The 22,166-nt window shown below is 43.0% G+C and overlaps 5 protein-coding genes across 7 annotated transcripts; 3 read left to right on the plus strand and 2 right to left on the minus strand.

The window, feature by feature from the left end:
- Window positions 1-753: 753 nt before the first annotated feature.
- Window positions 754-5,539, minus strand: LOC129599834 (histidine--tRNA ligase, cytoplasmic-like). Its single transcript, XM_055498163.1, is given in 12 exon segments — window positions 754-1,054; window positions 1,195-1,341; window positions 1,783-2,072; window positions 2,327-2,373; window positions 2,375-2,534; window positions 2,975-3,167; window positions 3,383-3,550; window positions 3,678-3,743; window positions 4,035-4,130; window positions 4,191-4,310; window positions 4,419-4,583; window positions 5,353-5,539. Coding segments are annotated over 12 exon segments (1,602 nt in total). The 5' UTR covers window positions 5,437-5,539; the 3' UTR covers window positions 754-988.
- A 213-nt stretch (window positions 5,540-5,752) lies between these two features.
- LOC129599844 (nucleolar protein 6-like) lies at window positions 5,753-10,455 on the plus strand. Its single transcript, XM_055498182.1, has 5 exons — window positions 5,753-6,012; window positions 6,110-6,654; window positions 7,561-8,144; window positions 8,642-9,093; window positions 9,762-10,455. Exons 1-5 carry the CDS (start codon window positions 5,890-5,892, stop codon window positions 10,254-10,256), a joined length of 2,199 nt encoding a protein of 732 aa, XP_055354157.1. The 5' UTR covers window positions 5,753-5,889; the 3' UTR covers window positions 10,257-10,455.
- Window positions 10,456-12,146: 1,691 nt separating this feature from the next.
- Window positions 12,147-13,953, plus strand: LOC129599855 (zinc metalloproteinase nas-6-like). Its single transcript, XM_055498196.1, has 4 exons — window positions 12,147-12,430; window positions 12,532-12,655; window positions 12,974-13,152; window positions 13,319-13,953. The coding sequence occupies exons 1-4, from the start codon at window positions 12,292-12,294 to the stop codon at window positions 13,588-13,590; spliced, it is 714 nt and encodes a 237-aa protein (XP_055354171.1). The 5' UTR covers window positions 12,147-12,291; the 3' UTR covers window positions 13,591-13,953.
- Window positions 13,954-14,589: 636 nt separating this feature from the next.
- Window positions 14,590-16,920, plus strand: LOC129599845 (uncharacterized). Its single transcript, XM_055498183.1, has 4 exons — window positions 14,590-14,779; window positions 14,961-15,121; window positions 15,402-15,678; window positions 16,227-16,920. Exons 1-4 carry the CDS (start codon window positions 14,626-14,628, stop codon window positions 16,562-16,564), a joined length of 930 nt encoding a protein of 309 aa, XP_055354158.1. The 5' UTR covers window positions 14,590-14,625; the 3' UTR covers window positions 16,565-16,920.
- LOC129599846 (pyridoxal phosphate phosphatase PHOSPHO2-like) lies at window positions 16,921-20,631 on the minus strand. 3 transcript variants are annotated; one of them, XM_055498186.1, is made up of 3 exons: window positions 20,585-20,631; window positions 18,035-18,442; window positions 16,921-17,447 (listed from the first exon to the last, which is right to left on the minus strand). In XM_055498186.1, exons 2-3 carry the CDS (start codon window positions 18,343-18,345, stop codon window positions 16,943-16,945), a joined length of 816 nt encoding a protein of 271 aa, XP_055354161.1. In that variant the 5' UTR covers window positions 18,346-18,442; window positions 20,585-20,631; the 3' UTR covers window positions 16,921-16,942. The 3 variants fall into 3 exon arrangements, with proteins under 3 accessions (XP_055354161.1, XP_055354160.1, XP_055354159.1); XM_055498185.1 differs by lacking the exon at window positions 20,585-20,631 and adding an exon at window positions 18,601-18,696; XM_055498184.1 differs by lacking the exon at window positions 20,585-20,631 and having other exon boundaries at window positions 18,035-18,706.
- Between the last annotated feature and the right edge of the window lie 1,535 nt (window positions 20,632-22,166).

Consider the following 22,166-nt stretch of genomic DNA (forward strand, 5'->3'; position numbering starts at 1 on the left):
CAATCAGCTCGAGCCTCGAACGTCCCCGTTTGTTACGATGCCCTGTACCGATCCGATTGCCCGCGTCTTAATACAATTCTGCTCTGTGCAAACTAATTTCTCAGCCTTAACGTTTTATGCTTGATGCATAACTGGCTGTAATGTACATTTTGTAGTCGTATTCTAAAAACAGTTTATGCGCGATCTTGAAGTCTTTCCCGAAATACATGCGAGTATACCCTACCGCAAGCGGTACGGTTATAACAGTCGTTTCTAATTAAAAACTACTTACTGAACAGTTGTTCATTCTGCATAAGTTCAAGCATGATACTGATGGTTTTCTTCGGTTTAAATCACTTAGGGTCACTATAATATTACACTTTCACTGCTCATCTTGGGACCGCGTTCAGAACAACGTTTTTCTACATATTTGTATGTCACAGTTTCCTGACATGCTGGATGGTCCTGGATCTGATGACTCCCTATAGTTCTGTAAAACAGCTGAAAATTTGCGGTTTTAATTCGACAAGTTGCCGACAACTACCCACCTGTGGTATCGGTCACTTTGCCGAGTTTCATGACCTTTCCTGTGTGTTACGCTATTGGAAAAAAGTTATTCGGGTAAGGCTGATTACTCTGTAGTATCGCATCCAACATTTCTGGTAAATTTTGTACAGACAAAAATTTTTTATATTCTTGGGTTTTATCGTTTCAGATAGTCGTACATGTAATCATTTCAGTGTTTATACTCGCATTTCTCTATCTGTATTTTTCTTGTATCGCTTTAATTCGTTTCTGAACAGAACAACACTTTCGCAACATAATGTTTCTCATTTCCGGGCAGGCACACCCTCAGCTACATTCCTGGCGGACGTCACACGCCCTCGTCAAACGCGGCGTCAACAGCGCCGTCTCCGCATCAAACCAGCCAATGTCGCCTAATCGCTCAGCACCGACCCAGCATCACGCTAACATTAAATAATAAAAAAACTATCGAATCCAGTTCTTCTCAATTTCCACTCGGCTTTAACCGCTCACGGATGGCGCTGACCAGTTCGTCCCGTTTGACCTCCACCTAGAGAACAACATAACAATGCTGCAGTTTTGTCGTTGATATTTCTTAGGTTTTAAACAGCATTATCAGATTAAAATATTAATATTTTTATTATAAGCAGTATTATACTTCAATTAAAATTATTCCGAGAATAAATGTACCTCATCGCGAGTGGCGACGTTCTTCAGTTTGACCAGACCATTCTGCAATTCCGATTCACCTAGAATAACCGCCCAGGGTATTCCGTTCTCCTCGCAGTGCTGCAGTTGAACGAGAAATTTGGGATTCTGCTTGTAGGAATGCTCTGACTGTCGGAAACAAATAAAATCGATGTTACTGCTGCCAACGTCTTGTATCACACGGTAGCCGCATTTTAACGCTGCCAGAAATTCGCAAGAAATGCTGTAGATGCTGGGATATAACGTAGTACAATGGCCCTAAAAGTACTTTCCCGAACGCGTAAAAATGCTCACCAATCTTGAAAAAAGTTCGAAAAATATTTAAAGAATTTTAAATAAAAAAAAATCTGCTTAAAGTTTTTACACTGTAACAGATATGGTTGCTTCCCGTACAATTTTTGTATTTATAATTTTTTTATCGCAATTTATCACGAGAATAAACAAGAAATTCAACAGAAAATCCCAGTTTGGCAACTACAGTTATAAAACCAACAAAATTCTAAAACGAAACAGAAAAAACAAAATTTTCAAAAACCATTTTTCTGGCATTTTAGCCTTCCATCAACTGACCTTAATTCCAGCGTCCCACAGTTCCCGGCAGATCTTGAGCCGTTCGAGAAACAGATTCTTCTGCGCCGTCACGACGTACACCTCCGTTTCCACCGAGCGGTGCTTCTCCTTCTTCTCCTCCGCGCGCGCTTCCATAATGGCCATGATCCGCTCGATGCCGATACTGACTCCGACACAGGGCACCTGTTTGGCCTTGGTAGACATTTTGGCGTCGAACATCCCCACCAGATTGTCGTAGCGTCCGCCGGCGGCAATACTGCCCACGCTCTCCGCCATTCCCGCGACATGGCCTGCCAAAACAGACGCTCTCTTCGTTAATAAGTGTTTTTACGCAGAGGCACATGCGATTTCATAGCATCCTTCTTTTCGAAGTTTTCCTGTCTGGATAATCGGATAATCATTTACGCACCGTGGCCAAGTAAAGCCATGTGTAATTATTACAGTGCTGAAACAAATCTAAACCAAATTATCAGAAATAAAAAATTAAAATCAACGATAGTTTCACATAATAAATATATAAAATTTCTGGTAAAAATCCCCCTACCTTGTAAAACGGCTTCATAAATCACTCCGGTATAGTAATCCAATCCGTGCCAGACTCAGATCAAAACAGATAACCCCGCCGATCCCGTACAGATCGCAGTACCCCAGCAGCTGCCGCATGGCCTCCAACGCTTGCCGACACGATTCGTGCTGGCCCAGCAGAGGATCATTCAGCAGCATATCCACAAAGGAACCGGCATTGCCTTCCGCTGTAGCAAAATAAAAATATGACCCAATAATCAACAATAAACAAATTTACAGCTGATGTACGCTAAGGAGCTTACAGCACAATGGTTTAACGGTTCCACCACAAAGCCCTCGTTCTACGTTTGTCACCATCTATCACCATGCCACCAACATGGTTCTCTGTAGACTCAACTATCGCTACTTTGTGAACTAACATCAGCATTTACCGATATGGCTAAGATTGGCAAAGAAATCGTTAACCCAAAACGATGTGGATTAGTTCTAAGAACGAAACTTAGACGAGATTCGAAAACGAGCCGCAAAAACCAGTAAAAAAATAGTGCTCTTTATTTAAAAAATATGAAGCATTAAAAAATTAAAAAAGTGAGCAGTCGTTAAAATCTAATACTGACAAATTAGGAAATAAGTACTCTGGCCAATAAGAAAACAACCAACAACTTACACCGGAGTCCGACGTAGTGGTGAATCTTATCGGCCACGGCCGGGTCCAGATGCTTCTCATTGACCATTTCATTGCGCACTTCATCCCAGGGCGTCTTATCCAGTTTGTCAATGGAAGAACAGATTGTGCGGAACATATCCTTCGGCACGCCACACTGCTCCATCATGGCGTCAAGGATTTCTCTGTGATTCACCTAATAAAATCAAGAATTACCGTCAAGAAAATACTTATTCGGCAAAAGTCATATAAAATACAACTACAGTAAGCCTGCGCAGTAGGCAATGATAAAAAATCCAAATTAAAAGGATAAAAAATTTAAACAAAAATCAGTAAGCAAATTCAGTAAATTAACAGCGCACACAAGTCAGTCGATACATGAATACAGATACAAACATTTCCATTGCGTACCTTGATCACGAAGTCACCAATTTGCAGTTTCCCCAAGATTTCCGCTGTGACGCGCAGACACTCCGCATCCGGCAGCATGGGATCATACTGACCGGCGATATCGAAATCACACTGGTAGAACTCGCGGAAACGACCGCGGGCGGTTGATGGATTATCACGACGGTACACCTGATCCACAACAAATAATTTTCACACCCAATTTTACAACAACCATTCATCCCCGTGCAGGCTGACATTACCAAACGCGACTGGCAAAGCATAAAACAGCGTAAACACGACAATTTGTTCCGCTCACCTTGGCGATGTGGTATCGTTTAATGTTCGTGATTTTATTCATGGCCAAGTACCGCGCTAAAGGAACCTAAAAACACGGAGAAATTAGCCAAATAATTTGTATAAGAAAACTAAAATATGAACAAATCGCGATCCCAACTAGAACATATTTTAGAATTTTTTAGCAAAGCGGAAACTGACAATAACATTACATAAATCTTGTTACAGCAATATGGAAATAAAAAAACTAACCTAAAAGAAAAACTAAAAAAAGCAATAAAAAATAAATGATCAGATGTCGATAAAAAAGCGAACTAACGAACAGTCAATAATTAATTTCCACAAAGACAAAAACACGCTACAAAATAAATATGCTTACCGTGAGATCATAACGCAGCGACAGCATTTCTCCGCCCTGATCGGCCAGATCGTAAATCAACTTGGAATCTTCACCATACTTGTTCGTTAGCGTTTCCTAAACAGAAAAACCATGAAAAAAACCGTCACAATATCCCGAATAACGTAAACATCATACTTTCAGCTCAAACACGGGTGTATCGATATTCTCCGCTCCGTGCAGTTTGAAACAATCCGTAATAATGCTGAACACCTTCTCCCGAATGGCCATCTGCTGTCCATTGAAATCCCGCGTACCCTATGGGAATTTACGAGAAAAATAAAATAAAGCACATTAAATTCGTACCTAAAATTTCGTATAAACGGTAAAAAATGTCGGAAAAATAGGCGAAAAATTGAGACGCACCTTGGGATTCTTGAGGATCAATTTCCCGGCGGCATGTTCCCCCGCGGTGTCGTCTTTGGACTCCGTGGGGGACAGGGGCGTCTTCTGAGGGCGACGGGGACCGCCCTTTTTCTGGGGCTTCTCCGGTTTGTCGAGGGTCAATTTGGCCAGTTGTTCGGCGTTTTTCTGCAATTTGGAAACTTTTTATGGCAAACAGAATTTAAACGATTGCAGTGTGCACTGGGAAACCTATTCCTGCCATGGAAATTATTAATACACGACAGCAAGAATGAAACAACCTGGAACCATCAAAAACCACAACATGCAAAAAATTTGGAAGTAAAAAAATATCGAAATTTTGGGATCACAACAGGTCGACAACAACAACCTGCAAAGCTGACGTCATCGAAAAATATTTTCCACTTGTCGAAGAGAGCGCATATAAAGGGAAACATTGCTCAAGCTGACGTTTGTGAACGGCAGCGCAGTAACGAAGAACCATGAAGAGAGTCCGTGGGTTCGCTGTTCCGAACATGATGAACGGATTTCAGATTGACTCATTCAGATTTTTCATAACGTTTTTTTCCGAAACTCGATACAGTTCGGTGCAAAGGTGGGAGAAACGAAAACGTTATCGTGAGAAAAATCACAGTGTGTGCCAGTTTACTGCGGATTGCATCATCAAGGCAGGCGCGTCATCACCATACGAAAACACGAATGATGAAATCCGGAAATCGTTGACTCACTACTTCTTACTTCTAAATAATCGATTACAAAGCAAGAAAACTTTGAAAAAAACATTAACTAGAAGATAAAAACCATAACGAATTTAGGAATTTAATTATTCACGTCAATGCTAGTTTTTAAAAGAAAAAAACTAGAAACTTCCTAACACAACTCAGACTGGTAAATTTAACAGAAACAGCTGTGCCACGGCAGCAGCGAAAAAAGGTACCTGACAATCTCCCGAGCCCACGCCGTTCTCCACGACATCCGGCCGGACACCGTCCGCTGCTGGCGTATTCGTTGGAGCTTCCATATTTAGCACAGATATTCGCTCTTTATAAAATCCACAATACTCCAGACAGGTAGCTGGTAGTAACAAAATCAAAAAGAAATTCGACGAAATCAACGATGGAAAAATGAAAAATCAAGGAAATAAAATGCAGCACGCTGTTATCGATATCGTTTCCGCTAGACACGCGAGTAGAACACGCTATGCCAAGCGTGCGGCTGCCTGGGGCTACGTGTATTAAAGCATGCGGTTGGCTTGGACTTTTACTACTGGCGGCTCAAGAGAATAACGAAAATCCTGAAGAGAAGCAAAAATCGAAATAAAATTTGTTGTTTGTTTGTGAGTTTTCGTACGATCTTTATTTTTTTTGATTCTCTGTTATCGTTTTCGTGGTTGCGTTTGCGTTTTCAGTTTTCGTCCGAAATTTGTAGACCCTTTGCTCCTGTAGTTAGTAAGGTTGATTTGTTGTATGTGAGCATGAAAACGAAAAAGAGCAAGAAATCGCTCCAGCGCGATGAGCCAACGGAGCAGCCATCTAAAAAGAGAGTCCGAATCAAACGCGAACCAGACAACGATGTCGTGGAGATACCTGTCGACGAGGTGCTTGAATATTTATCCAATAATTTTCCTAAAATATTCGCGCTTTCAACACCACAAGTGCCATGCAAAACGTCCTGATGCGTTTGTTTTCATGTAGAAACCAGCCGTCATCGACGCGCACCTCTGGAACCTCACCTACGACCACATCATCCACATCGACAGCATCTCTACTCCCCAGATCCTCCAAGCGCTCTCCTCCCAGCTCCCCTCCCCCGCCACCCTCACGGACATCACCCGCACCATCCATTCCCTTCTTCTGAAAGCTTTGGGACCCCGCGTATCCCATCTGGAGGTGGGATTCCGCCAACCGACCTTCCTGTCTTCCCCGGTGTTCCCGTTAAGCATCGGGTTGAGGCTGGCGCAGCACGAGTACACAGAGACGGTGGAGAAGGGTCCGGAGGGCGGGGGGCCGGAGGCGGAGGGGTTCCGCGGGTTCTGGGGGACGGCGTGCCAGTTGCGGCGCTTCCCGGACGGGAGTCTGCGGGAGGCGGTGGTGTGGCCATGCGGGACGGGGACGCGGATGGAGAAGCGGACGGTGTGCGGGAAGATTGTGCGGACGGTGCTGCAGCGGCACTGTGCGGTGGGGGGAGCGTGCGTGCGCTCTACGGGGAATGTGTGGATGGAAACCTTGGCGTTGCAGCGGTAAGGAATTGTAACATCTGTCGCATTTTTTGGACATTTTTCGGAAAAATTTCTTCCCGAACGTTTTTGTTTATTTATTTATTTCTCATAATTTTTTTTATTTATTTATTCTCATAATTTCTCATACTGTTTGAAAAAATTTTACGTTTTTTGTATTGCTCTAATTTAAATTTTCTTGCTTATTTAGTTTACGCATTTTTTATTTATTTTTATTATATGATTTTCTTTTAGGCATTATTTGCTGTTATTTGATGTATTTATTCGTTATTGTCCTGTTGTGTTATTTGGATCATCAGTCTTTCTGCGAATATTTATTCAGGCTTGCAGATTGCTTAGTTGACAATTTTTTGCGTTAAGGTTTTGTCGCGTCTAGATAACGCAGTATGCCTGAGTATGGTGTAGCCCGTTTTTGCGGATTGTAAAAAAAACTTGGCAAAATGAGGCATTCAGTCTGGTGGCGGGAGAAAATTAAAAAATTATTCAGCAGAAATATTTAATGTAAGCAACGTATAAAGCAACTACTAATTCTTGTTAATTAGTGTACGCAACAGTCGCAACTAGCGCTTGGAAGGCGAAAGCGTATATGTATGCGCCACTCCACTACAATATCTTGCAAAGTATATTGTGTGACATTTGATGATTTAAGTGGCAGTCCTTATGTTCATCTTATTTTACTACTCTAGTTAGTAGTACTTTAGCAATTAATTAGAAACCAAAACTCGAAGTGATAAGAATAATGGTTCATTTGAAAAAATACAATAAGCGGTCAGAAATTACACGTCTTTCGTAATAAAAAATACATTTATTACGAAACACGTGTTATTTCTGATTTCTGAATTACTTACTTGATTAGTCTGCCAGTCTGAGAAGTTACTAGTTAAACAAGTGTTCCGCTTTTCCGTGTAGAATTGAACTTCCCAAGGACTGGCCGGCGTATACCTCGGGCGAAGAGTACCTCCAAACCCTGACCACTACCTACGACACCCTCGCCCGCGATCTCCGCAACATCCAGGACCTCCCGCTGGCCATCACGGCCATCCGCAGCACGGCGCCGGCCCTTCGCCACACGGAGCCCTTCCCCCCGCTCCCGGCCACCTTCGCCCCCGAACACCGCACCCCGCCGCCCTTCACCCGCTCCCTCCCGGTGCAGGTGGTCCTGGAGGGGAGTTCCCGGTGGCCGGATGACCGCCCAGCCATCCAGCGGTTAAAAACGGCGTTCCAGCTGCAGTTCGCCGAGTATCTGAAGGAAGCCGGCTACCGGGTGGTGGTGCGGGGCGTCGAGGATGTGCTGGTGTGGAAGGAGGGCTGGTGTTTCCGGTTGGAGGTGGTGTATCTCGGGGAGATGCAGTTGAGTCGGCGGGTGGTGCTGCCGGATGGGCGGGTGAAGATGGAGGATACGGAGGAGTTTGCGCGGCTGCGGATGGAGTATGATTTGTTGCCGAAGCTAGCTAGTGGGGTGGCCGGTGTGGCCAGGCTGAACGAGAGCTTCGGTAGGAAATGCGATATGATAAAATAAGTTTTCAATCCTGTAACGCAAGTCGCAGCGCAGATTAGTGAGACTGGATTGAAAAACTAGAAAAAAAATGAACAATTTTTTAACAAATCATTAAAAAGTAAATAGACATTATGTTAATTGGATTTAGGGATTGTAGCGATGGTTAATAATAGCAACAACGTTTTTTATTGGTTTAATCATGTGCCGCGGTGCTGCATTTATTTAAAAACGGAGTAAAAAAATATTCTGATGATTTTATCAATCACAGTGCACTGAACTGATGTTAGTTTAAAATCGAATGTTATTCCTTCAATGAACCCTTGCACTACGAAAACCACTGCAGTGATATTATAATGGCGGGCGAATGTGTGCCACACATAAAACGGCAGCTAAATTACAGACTTGCAGTCAACATTAATTGGATAATTTCACGGATAATTGATGAATACCGTAAATTACTGATAATTAAATAATAATTGTGTTGATATTCAGGTGTGGCTTGCCGGCTGGCCAAACGCTGGACCGCCTGCCAGCTGCTATCCGGATACCTCTCCGCCGAAGCCGTGGAACTGATCATGGCGTCCGTATACCTCCATCCCGATCCCGGCCACACCTGTCCCGTGGCACCAGAATTGGGATTTCTCCGCTTCCTGCATCGTTTATCCCACCACAACTGGCACAAAGATCCCTTGATCGTCAATTTCAGTGATGAACTGAAAGCGGAAGATATCGCGGAGGTTCGGCGTGAGGTTGCGGAGGAACGATCAAAGAAAGAGGGAGCCGCGATGTGGATTGCGGTCCCGTTTGAGCGGACGTCATTGTGGACGACACCCTATCCCAATGGGATTGTGCTGAAACGGTTGACGTTGTTGGCGCAGTCGGCACTGACGATCGCGGAAAATATCCGCATGGGTCCAGTGACCAAGGCAGAAACGGATGTTAATGTACGTGAATGTCGTAGTGCAGTGGAATTTGGTGTTTGCGGATGCGTACTTTACACAACCGCCATGATGCTAGAACAGTTATTTGCTATAGTCTATATCCTAGAAATATGCGCTAGATTAACAAGCAGTTCAGAGATTTTTCTGTCGTTTTTGCTATTCTATTTTTATTTGAATTTTTTGTTATTCTGTTGTTTTTTATTTTTTTCTATGTTTTTGTTATTCTCTTTCTTATTTTTTATCCTATTTTTTTATTTTTTACATTTTTGTTGTTGTGGTATTGTTTCTGTATTTTATTTTTTATGGTGTAGTTTTTTGTGCGCATAACCGCCAGAGCGGCCAACATTAATGCTTCAAATGTTTCGAAGATCTTTGTTTTCTATACGAAACAATTAACCTACTGTAGAAGAAAAATGGTTTAAAAAAAATGGTTCGACTGGTTTAAAATTTTTCTTTCAGTAAGCTGTGGAAGTTGAACATTGCTGTCAGTTTGGTGTGGATTAAAATAACACGAAAGTGGACAGTTTGGTTTCTATGGGTATACTGAACGACGTTCCAGTTGTCTGGATTTTTCTATGATACTGGCATACTGCGTGGGATCTTTTGAAGTTTTTATCTGTTATCGTTTGGCAAAAGCGTTCAGTGCTATAAGCCGGTTCGACTAATTGCAGGTGATTTTCCATGGGAAATTGATCAGCGGCGACGACTGGGACGTGATCATCCATCTAAAACCCGCCAGCGTCAGCCGCGCCCACGAGCAACTCCCCGCGAAAACCCCCCAAACCAAAGCAAAAAAATCCCACCTTCCATTGCTCAAATACCGTGCCCAGAAAGACGCGGACACCTCCCCGGCCGGGATCATCGTGGACCTGGACACCGTCTCCACGTACGTGGAGAAGTTACGCGCCGCCTACGACCACTGCGCGTATTTCATGGCGGACCCCAGCGGACACGCCGTGATGGTGAAATGGAAGCGCGCGGCGTTCGCGGCGCAGGAAGTGGAGAAGGTGGAGGAGTTCCCGTGGGCGGGGCACAGTGTGGGAATCAGGGAGAAGGGGCGGATGACGGGGGTGCTGGATGTGGCGGCGGTGCTGGAGGATGTGGGGCTGATGGGGCGGGGGATGGTGAAGAGTGTGCAGGTGCTGACGGAGCACTGGCAGATTTAATTCTGTGGTTTTGATGGCTAACGTTAAAATTAAAATGCAGTTAATAAAACTGGTTTGGTTCGGGTTTTGTTGGATAAAGAAGCTGTTGTTGTTGTTGAATGGCGGTGTGATCGTGTTCCGTAGGCTTATATCAGTTTAGTATTGAAGTAGAGAGATATTAAGGAAGGAGAGCGTAAACTGAAACAAAATTAAAATCATTCGAGATAAAATCAACATGTAAATTTGGAGTACTATTTTAGTTCTGCCGCTCGAATGCGGTTTCCATTGAATATAAATAGAAATTTCTGTACTCGTACTAGCGGCTCTTTCTTGAATCAAGAGCAGACAACCCGGTTAACGGGACTTCCGTGTCTGGCCGGTTAAAAATGGCAGCCAAATGCTAAGAAAACAAAGCCGGTAAAAAAAGCTGGTAAGCCGTCAAATTACTCAATGTACATTATAAAATATGAATCTCGACCTCGGATGTCCTGCTCGTTGCGGTATGTGTAACAGGTTAACAAGTACTCAGTAGTGACTATATTACGGTAAATCGAAGGTCACCATTAACCTAAGGATACGTTTTCCGGTAAAATAAGCTGCAGCTATAAATCAACTTCAAAATCAAAATACTGTTTAAGGATATTGCGTCAGTAAAGGCCCCCACAGACTTCGGTTTGTCGCACGTTTGAAGCGAGTGTCAAGCAATATTTGACGCAAGTATGTGTAGAAAGTAGAAACCGTAATTCAATGAGTGTAACTCATGTCAAACAATGTATGTGGGGAATCGAAAACTGTGTGACAAACAGGTGTTTGAAGGGGGAGGGGAAATCGTTCCTCTTCAAGCATGTTTGAAGGCCTCTGGCCAATGCGGGCGTGCTGACCACACTGACGCAACCGAAGTCCAGTAGTGAACAAGCGATAGCATTGTAATAACAGCACATCTCCTTTCAAATATTGTTAAATAAGCAAAACTTCGAAACAAGTTCCAAGAACATTTCTACGTCCTAGCCGGTATTCAGTTTTGTATTTTTGTGTTTTCGGATCTTTCTCAATATATTAAATATGTCGGAAATCAGTGCTGCCGTTGAGAAAACGGTAATTGAGCTCGTGCGAAGTTATCCTTGTCTTTAATGCCGGACTGATGACACATATAAAAACTACCGATGAAGCGGAACGCGTGGAAAGCGATTGGCCTTGAAATCACCTTTCCGGGGGAAACGTGCAAAAAGAATGCTCGCCAAGGGAACATCCATCTCCAGCAGTTTGTCAAACTGAGCAGGTGACGTGCGAAAGTATGAAAAAAATCACTAACGGTGCGATAAAATTCGCTGGAACGTGGCATGTCCAATGGTTTTTTTACGCACACCTTCCATATTTTATGCACAAATAATTTTATTAAAAAGGAATGTAAGTGTTATGCGGACTTTTGTGAAATGCGAACATACATACAATATAATAATAATAGAATTGTACGTCCAGCGCCTTTTGTGCCGGTCTTGGACTGCAGTATCTGCCCATCGACCGCCTACTTTTAGGGCTTGCTTCATGTTTGCCATGAAGTATATGGGATTGAGTACTTCCAAACAAATCGTCTCACATTCAGTTGTCTCACAATCATTTGCTTGAAACGCTTCACCTTGCAGCAAGCAGTTTTGTTCTACACTCACGGCAATCATTTCAAACGTGTGACAAACCGAAGTCTGTGGGGGCCTTAAGTCAGAGTGCCTTAGCCTTAAGCGTTTGTCTGTAGGTACAATGACGAAATGATGAACAAAGCAGGAGGCCTTCGGCGGAAATTTTCTATTCGCTGCTAGCGACATATTGTGTCAAAATGAAGATTAAAACATAATCTTCGCTTCATCATTTCTGGCATCAGTTTCTATCGTACAATAGAGAAATGTCGCGGATTGTCATGATTAATTTGCGTGCTTCCAGGCTATATAAGATAGGCGTTAACAATTTCCGTCGTCGATAAGGGATATAAAAAAGCGGCATCACCTGCTCCTTACTTTTGCTTGTGTGAAAGGTGGGCACTTATACCAGCCAAACAATAAATATGCGGTACTTTGGCGTGTACATATTGCTGGCGGCGGGTGTTCTTCCTGTTCTGGCGGCGGGTTATGCCATACGCAATAAGGACGCCTTGTGGCCCAACAATACCATTCCCTACAAATTCTATGGGCGTGAGACATTCAGTAAGTAACGTGACTACGTGGTAACAAAAGAAACCATAATGTTTCCGAATGTTTCCAAACCATACTGTGTAACCGTAATGTTTCCGAATTCTGACCTTTAGCTGCGAAACAAAAGGATGTTGTTCGGGAATCCATGCAGACGATCAGCCGGCTTACCGGCAACTGTGTGCAATTTGTCGAGCACACAACGGAGGATGACTACGTCGTGTTCAAGAAAAGCTTGTGGTAAGTGTAGTGGAATCGTTCCAACAGTTTTTAAAGCGAAAGGCAATCGCTATACAGATGCCTATTATACCGGGTACATCTTTACGAGTACTGCATGCTCGTCTTGCTTAAACAGGAATAATTAAACGAGAAATAAATATCAATGGATTATTAATTATTTCGCTAAATTAATATCTGTGTTTCTTTAACGTTTAAATTCAAATCATTTTACGTAGTATTACGCGAATGCATATTTTGTTATATTGATGGCCTTTTTGCCCAATAAAGATAGTTATATTGTGTTTAAGAACAGCTACCGAAAACTGAATGATTATACAGGTGCTCATCCATGGTGGGGCGTCAGCGTGGCGAACAAGACGTATCCTTATCCACGGTCTGCTTGACCAGTCACCGAGAACCCTTACGCCAACTACTGCACGCGCTGGGATTTTATAACGAACACACACGCTCGGACAGAGACGAGTTCATTACCATTAACTGGGACAATATCCGCGACGGTAAGTTCGCATTGCTCTATTTTGCTGCAAGGGCTTTATAACAGTCAGTATACGTCGTACATAAATTGAAATATGTTTATTATTGCTAATTTTTTTAACTTTACCATATTCGTATATTAGTCATTATTTTTTCCTCAAGTATACTAGCTGATTCCAATATTGATAGATTTAAGAAACGTTTTCGCCATTGTGCCGGATGGAGACACGCTGGGTCTGCCGTACGATTATCGCTCTATTCTGCATTATCCCGTTCATGCCTTCGCCACCGATCCGCGTATTCTCACCATCGTGCCCAAGTTCCCAAAGGTCACCGATGTGGGAACGCACGACGAATTGAGCGCTCTCGATGTAATGATGATCGAGAGACTGTACGGGTGCCCGACAGCGGAGGAGAAGGCACCTGTTTCAACATGGGACGAATTGGTGAATGTTGCATAAATGGCAGGAGGGTGGAGCGGGTTCCGGTATTGCCAAGAGAATTACAGCCAAATACATACATACTTACCTTGTCTTTCAACGTATAAGAAACTCTTGTAATGTCGTAGTGCATAAAGTACCGCTGATTTGAGAGTGTGGGTATATTATTTGCAAATTGGTGACAGCTTTTGTAACAAGTAAATATTGATTGGCTACTATACTCGTATACATTAATTATAAAACTATGATGTCGTAGCAAATTAATTTGCTTTTGGCCGGGCTTACTTTGACATCCGTGATATACGTCCTGTACACAGTGTACAGCACACGTGGTCTTCTGAAATAAGCCGTCATGTGTCGACACCTTCTTTCTACGAGCATATCATGACAATAATCAATAAATATGTAGAAGTGTACTGTATTACTGTACTGTACTGTTTGTGCAATATTATGTACCGGATAACTGTTACTGTATTTTTAAAACTTGCCAAGGGCTCCATGCCGTTATGGGCGGATCTGGAAGCATAATACATGGTTAATTAATTTTACATAGTAATAACGATCGCTAACATGCCAATGTTTTGTGGCGCCGTAACATTCCCATGCTCAGTGATTCAGCAAACACCGCGCTGTATAGAATAAAGTTATGTAAATCCTGAAGTATTGCTCCAGTTTTACCTTCTGCCTGTTTTCGATCTCATACATAAAAAAACATGCTGCACCGGTACTTATGAAAACCTTTTACGATTAGTCTATCGAACCAACAACAGGCGCAATCTTATAATGTCTGCACTGTTTTCAAGGAGGGGCTGCAGCACGCCGGTACTCGGAAGATTTCACCGGCCGATATGCGCGTCCGATGCTGCTGGCTGTTGACCTATATGAATTTGCATTTGTTCAGTGGATTGGGTAATATCTGTATAGTAAACCTGTGGAACTGCGATACATGTCTCGGCTAATACCACGGACCACGGGAAATACTGTGAATGCGACCGCAATTCAGTGGTTGCAAAAATAGAATTAGCACCAAACTTCACCACGTCCTTAATCGTACATATGCGGTCCGTATTTGTATTTTGTAAATTCGTAGTGCTAGTTTATCAGTTGACGTACCTCTACAGAGCGCACGCCTTATTAATACGTTGTTGGGATCGCAAAATGCCCCACAGTATCGGCCTTATACTGCAATTCCTGGCGCTTACCTTTCTATGTGCGTTAAAATTGGAATGACCTTTAGATATGCATAATTCGTATTAAGAAATATAAAAATTTACCCGGAAATATTTGACGTACCAGCATAATTATGCGTAAAGAATTGCAACTTATATTTTATGGAATCATTCAGTGCATGAAGTGGATTACATACTAATGATGTTGCGATTGCATCACAGATTGCCGAGTTTTGTGCCAACCGTACGGTACATTTTATCCCCCAGGACCTCCACCTCCCGGGAACAATGTCCCGTACGCCAGTCCGGCACAGCCATATCAATGTTTACGTGTTTTACCCAATTTTATCCCTGGTGCTTATGTAACGGTGCAGCCGGAACAGGTGCTTATAAATTGTTTAATTTCCATACAAACCGTTCCAACTTACTTATGCCGGTAACTTAACTATAGGTGTATAACAATTATATTGGCTATATGTATTGTACATACATATACAATTAATGATAAACTGTAGTATTAAACTATAAAATTGTGTTCAGTTTCACTTGCGGGTACCTACAGTAATTAACTCGCGGCGTTGTACATATAAAGGTCACTTCCTAATTTACGTACGCACAGAAAGCGACGAACTGGTGGTAACAACTTCTTCTTCAATTTTGCAGTTTCTGGGAAAATGGTACTTTTATCGTAACAACAATGTGTACGGTCCGGTCGCCGTCAACGGTGTTCTCAACTACCATTTCATTGTCAAAGATTACAACATCATCTTGAACCAGCCGGCAGTCGCCTCGTGGGTGTCGGCCGACTGGCATAATTCCACGAACGCCGCACCGGCCAACTCCACTACCATAACCTGCGATTCTTTGATTTTTGTGGGGAAAATTATGATCACCGGCTTATTCGATGGATTCCTGTGGTCAAACGGCGAAGGGCCTCCCGGTAAATCGAAATGCTCTTGTCAGGGTGATAGCGAAAAAGTTACTAACCTAAATAAAGTTTCATTTGAAAATTAATTTTTTGAGTTAAATATATGTATCATCCATTATTCAATGGCGCCATCGGCAAATCCAGGAACCATTTTAACTACCTAACAGTCTACATTTCTGAATGTTTTTTGATTATTTTTAGTAGTAGTACGTCGTTTAAACCATAATTATTATTTGGGTCGGTTAAAATAGAATAATTATTTGAGTCGTGAGGTGCACGATCGAAGGATATCATGATCGCAGTAATTCGTGATCAGGTGTTGCGTTCGGCATCATGATCCGCAGCATACGAGTTACGTAGTGCATTGCCAATAACTAAGTATCCATGCTACCATGTCCAGTTATTGTGCTATCCCATGCGAGGAATTTCTATGCGCTTGTAATTTCATTGTCAAATTTTTAGTTTATTACTGTAATTTAATTATTAACACGATAATTGCTTAGTAAATTCTCTTTTCATATTTTTTAGAATAATTATTAAAAAAGACAAAATTTTTACAGCGGTTGGTATATATCAGACTTTATACATCGAGCCTCGTCTGTTCTACATCAAATACAGCTGTGGTCAGGTGAATATACGGACCGGCAACTGCGATCAGCCACAGTTCCAGATCAACACGCGCATCCCCTGGAATAAACTGGACGCCCAGGCTCTCTACCGCATTGACGGGATTATCGACGCCGTGCTGGCACCCTACTGTCGCCGGTCGGCGGATCTCACCCGGTATCCCCAAGGCGCCGATTTAGCGGAGTGTCCGGAGCCGGCGCTGAGCGGATGTGCCCTCGAAATGCAGCAAGGCTACTTAAACGCCGCCACACGACGTTGTCCAAGTTGTTAGCGATTTCTTATGACCCTCGGAAGTCCTCTGATGGACTAAGTCTCAACAACAAAAACGGGGCGAATTTATCTGTTAATTTAATTAATAACTATGAACCTTGCAGTTTAAATAATGTAATTATTCTTGCGTGAACATTTTCTTTCAATTTTTTAAACTACTGCGAATATTAATCATGATAAATAAAAAAATCATTCCAAATTTTAAACCGATTTTGCATTTGGGAAAAAATATTCTGTGTACCATCATTGCTATGCGTCGATTCGTCGAAGCGTGCAGCGTAAGTCTTGAGCTTTTTCGTAACAGAGAAAAATAATACTGATGGTTAGAAACATTAATGGCAGAAAAAATATAACGAAATGTCGCAGATAAATGATAAAATTATCGTTTTATTATCGTCTTCGTTTTCTCCAGCATATCATAACCGGTCGCCCATGTAAACACCCCCGCTTTCACCAACTCCGCGTTTTTCTTCAACAAATTCACCAACTGAAACCGCTGCCGTGCAAAAACAAAATCCTGCGGACGCAACCGTAAACTGGGACAGTAATCGTTCTGCCCATCACCCACAAATATCACACAATCATAGAGACATCCGTCATCCAGCGGCTTCAGCAACTCTTCCGCTGCGGACGGCACATCTTCCTGTTGGGCGTTGGGATAGCAGAGCCGGCGCAATACAGCGCCTTTACAGATATTCCGTGCGCTTAACTCGCACCAGGTGTTGGTGTGATAAAACGCAATGTGCATCCGGTCCGTGTCGTCGATCCAGGCCGGGTTGGTGTGGATGCGGCCGGTGAAGACTTCCAGGAGGTGGTGGGCCTCCAGGATCCACGGGATGAAGAGACCGTTGGCGTCGGAGATGATCGCGCAGTCCACGATGTCTCTAAAAATTACGGCAGTGCAAATACCACAAACACAAAACCACAAATGAAAATACTACAAGAAAAACTGATTAACATATCAATTACTGCTAAGTTTCACACACGTGGACCGATGTGGTTAATTCTACTATTTATACAATATGGGAGTGGAGACTGACCATACCGCGAGAGTTTATATCCACTGCACTACGCTTTTTTATGCAAATATCAATTTTCACCATTTTCTAACACGGAGAAATTGCTAAATTGCATTGCTAAATTTACTGCATGACTCGTGAAGATGATGAGAACCACCCGGCCAGTGGCTCATCGATTACTATTAAATTACAGTTTAAATCAAAATTTTAACTCAAACTCAATTAAAGAAACAAATCTAACAACTCTAGCATCGAAAACGATGTGCGGGCACACTGCGACCGCCACGGGAAGTTTATACTTCGCAACGACATAATATTATTAAGTACTCGTAGTATTACTGTAAATAATGTAAATTTAAAGTTTTTTGGACCTACTTACTTCCTTGTAGTTCCTACAGTCTACCAGAAAACCTACGTATACCCAGGTTTTACATTCTAATTTCAAAACTCACTTGTTGGTGGACAGAAATTCCAAAAATTCCTTGACGCCTTCCACCAGCGGTACGCGCTCCTGGTGCTGGTGTATCGCTGCCGTGGAGATTCCAAGAGAGTGCAGGTGCCCGTAAATGGCATCCATGTATTCCGTCCAGCCTTTTTCGCCCCGTACGTCCTCGATCTCTTCGGGTAAAGGGGTATCCAGAAGGGACAGAATAAAGGTGTCAGAGTTATCATTGACGATCGTGTGGTCGAAATCGAAGGCAACGAGGATACGCTTGTTGCGCGCAGCAGTATCTGCACGAGGCAGAATCTTCGCGGATTCCATGAGTTCTAAGTCGTGCGCAGCAAGATTAGTGCCCTTGGTGCGACACAGATTGTGAGCAGCGCTGACTGATCAGATTCCCACAAGGCCATAAGTATAGCTAAGAAAACGTAAACGGTAAATCCAGAGAATATGGAGGTTTTCTTTCTCACTCCTAATTATAAACCGAAAGTCCTGCATAACAACATATCTGTCCTATCTGTACAGTACTTAGGTATTGAATTTGACATATGATAATTCTAACTGCTAAGAAATAACCTGATTGCAGGATCAATCCATAAAATATCAGCCCATTTCATTCGGGCAAACGTAATAAAACAGTAAAATAGAAAAAAATGTTTGACAAATTAAAATATTCAAAGTTAAAAACTGACTTTTAATAAGCATCACATACAAGTACATACTAAGTACTAAAACAAAATTCATAACAAAAACACTTCTTCAATGCTATCCTGCTCGGGGATCGTACCCATGACACATAACGCGTTTCCCCGTTGCATTTGAATAGATAGCCGCTGTCTAAAAAACTCTTTTGCCCGCTTCTGGCCTGTGGCGGAAGCCATGCAGTTGCCGACCTTCCCCACGAGTTTTTTCGTTCCGCCTCCCCAGGGTCCGTAAATTTCCAAGGCGGCAGCTACTAGATTGTATCTTGGTTGTAGCCAGCCGTGTTTCGACAGTTTTCTTCTCTCCGCCTGCTCCGCTGCTGCACCGACGCACACGGAAGTACGGTCGATATACGACGCGGCGAGTGGGTCCACGCAGGTTACGTCAATAGCCAGTGGTTTTCCCCGCTCCCACGGGACGAGGGTAATCACATCTGGCCGTTTTTTATCTTTCACGGACAGACCTTTTGGCTCCATTCTGGCCGGAAAACCTGCGGTTTTCAAAGCACGGGTGAATTCTCCACTGATTCCATCGTGTCGTGGCAGCCTCCAAGCTGACCGTTTGCAACGGAGCCCGTGACGGCCCAGCTCGTCGACCAGACTGCCGCAGACGCACACGTGAGGAGTGACAATAGGAGCTCCCAGACGCAACGCCACACTTATACGGAAGGCGTTGTTATCCAACAGGTTACCAAGGCACGCTGCGGGCAACGCATGGATCCACACACCGGATTCCGGCGCTGACACCGCCTTCAGGTGAGCGACTTCCTCTTTTGAGACCCTTAACGCGGCCAGCTTTGATAAGGCGTTCAGGGTCGCAGGTGTGTCCCAGGCTTTTTGGACGTGGCGCAACGCTAGGGGCGGAAGTTCATCTGTTTCGGTTAACGCTTTCCAGGCACACGTGGCGGATGTCAAATCCGTAGCCGTTAGCTTCGGGCACAGTCTGGAAATCAGCGGGTGCAACGAAGAAGCCGATGCCAAATAGGCAGAGGGAGCTAGCTTCTCCGTGCGTCTGATCCCCAAACCGCCAAAGCGAACGGGAAGGGAGGCTTGCAGCCAGGTCGGGTGGTCCATTCGTACATTCGTAATGGTCTCCACTGCTTCGCGAAACACCTGATCGAGTCTGTACAGCTCTTTTGGGAACATCCAGGCCAGTGACGTGCGCAAAACATGGACGATTTTCGGCACCGCCAGGCAATTCTTCAGTAGAAACAGGGCTTGGTGCTTGGGTATCAGCTGAAGTCGGCTGCACATAACTTCCAGCTGACGGATCTTCTCGTCGATCATCGGAACTACTGCGGCTGGCAACAGAGGAGATCCGAGTAGGCTCAGTTTTTCCGCCGAAACAATAGCAATGCCGGGAAACAAACCGGCAAAGTATTCAAAGTGAAACACTGAAAATCTGGGTGATTGAAAATTTGCGCGCAGTCAGAGCAGCTAGCCGCCATCCGGTGGTGGCTCCTCGGCTGTTACATTCCACTGCCAAACAGTTTTAATAATACAGTAATATTGTCTATTAAATGGCGGATGACATATGGACATATGCATCCGGTAGCCTTTACTGTAAACATTCAGCAGGCATCCGTACTTCTATACTCGTACGTAGTTGGCAACACCGGAGGACTTAAATCAACAAAAAAAATCCATCTCGATTCACGCGCACGGGAACACATTAATTTTGTCAAAACCTATAACAACTCAAACGACAAACGCTGAAATAAAAATAAACAAAGAAGACTAAAACAGCAGCTAATCTCTTTAAATACAGCAACAGCAGCTTTGCATCACGAACAAAATTAAAGACGCGCGGAAAATAACAACAAACACCAACAACGGTGCATGGTTACAAGGACTCCTACTGTGTCGCTCCTTTTGGACATTTTCCGTCTAATTTCTGAGCAAAGGTTCAACAATCGGCCGGCTATGGCCGAAAAATCAATTGATGGTCGCTGAATCGTAACTGCAAACAGTTTCAGACTTGGAGACAGTCCAACTCAAAGCGTTTCCGTGAGGACCAGTCAATACTACAATTTACGAATTAAATTAAACCGTTTTCGTTACTTATTTTACAGATACCGAGTATCGACATACCGCACTGTATCTGTAACTCCAGTCTCCAGTGGTTTTGCAATATGTCGTAGTATATAAATGAATACTTCAACGGTTCCACCATCTACTTAATTTTTATCTGTTTAGTGTATTTATTGCTTACCAGGGCACATTTTCCGGGTCCAAATTCAGAAAATTCTCATCTTTTGCAGGAAAGTAGTTTATACCCATAGTATAATTAAAAAAATTATTTCATGTGCTGCATGACACTCAAGGGCGTGGCCAGAATAAATAAATAAATACCATAATACTACGTACTATTACGATGCGCTGTTTTTGCAGTACTCGTGCAGGCTGCTTTCGTACTGTACTAATAACCGTGAAAAATCTCCTGTTTTGCTGAAGGATGCGAGTACTGAACGACTGCGAAATGTTTAAAAAATGATTTTATGTGCAAAATAATGTTAATAAGGCGCCGCCCATCATTACAAATTTACAAAAATCGACTACGAGATACAGATACAATAGCTCTGCAGGTATTCGATCACATTTTCATGCATATTTCGTTTTTATGGGCTGACTATCTTCTGATAACTATATTGTTTCAGGTTTACTATGCCGCGTATCCGTGCTTTGAGTCTTGAGAGAATAAGACACAAGATTTGTTTGTTAATTAATAAAATTTCAGAAACATAATGTTGTCATTACGTTTGCCGACCATTTAGCTGCAATACTACAGTAGTGTACTCGTACCTGTAATCTATTTTTAAAACTGTTATTCTGGGCGACGCCCTCTGCACATGCAATTAATTTTTTAAGCATTTCGCATTTGTACACTACGAGTACCGTTCGGCAGAAGACTACATAAACGGCCTGTACAGTGCATTGTAATAATTGTATGTAGCGTTATGGTGTTCATTTATTTTTTCTGGCCACGCCCATGAATATCAGCGCATGAAATTATTTTTTTAATTACACTATGGGTATTTACTAATTTCCTGCAAAAGATGGGAATTTTTTTGAATTTGGACCCGGAAAATGTGCCCTGGTTAGTGGTGTACAATTGTACGTGTATCGTATCTCACCAACAGAACAACTGATTGTACAAAACGGGAAACATATAGATATATATGTTTCCCGTTTAGTACGTATATACGTACAGTTCACCAGTGAAGTTCACCAGTGTGATCGTAAGTTCTAACTAGGCGCACATGCAGTAGGAGTAGAAGGTCACAGGAAGACATTCTATCCATGCAAGGTTGTATCATATCCCACAATTTGGATCAACAAACTTTCTAAAAGTTGTTTGCACAACGATTTCCGCTTGCTCGAATAAATATAATTGACTAAAATCGTACTGCATCAATTCTCAATCAATTTGGGGTAGATAAC

This window comes from Paramacrobiotus metropolitanus, unplaced genomic scaffold (assembly GCF_019649055.1).
Source record: "Paramacrobiotus metropolitanus isolate TYO unplaced genomic scaffold, Prichtersi_v1.0 Parri_scaffold0000156, whole genome shotgun sequence".
Lineage (NCBI taxonomy): Eukaryota > Metazoa > Tardigrada > Eutardigrada > Parachela > Macrobiotidae > Paramacrobiotus > Paramacrobiotus metropolitanus.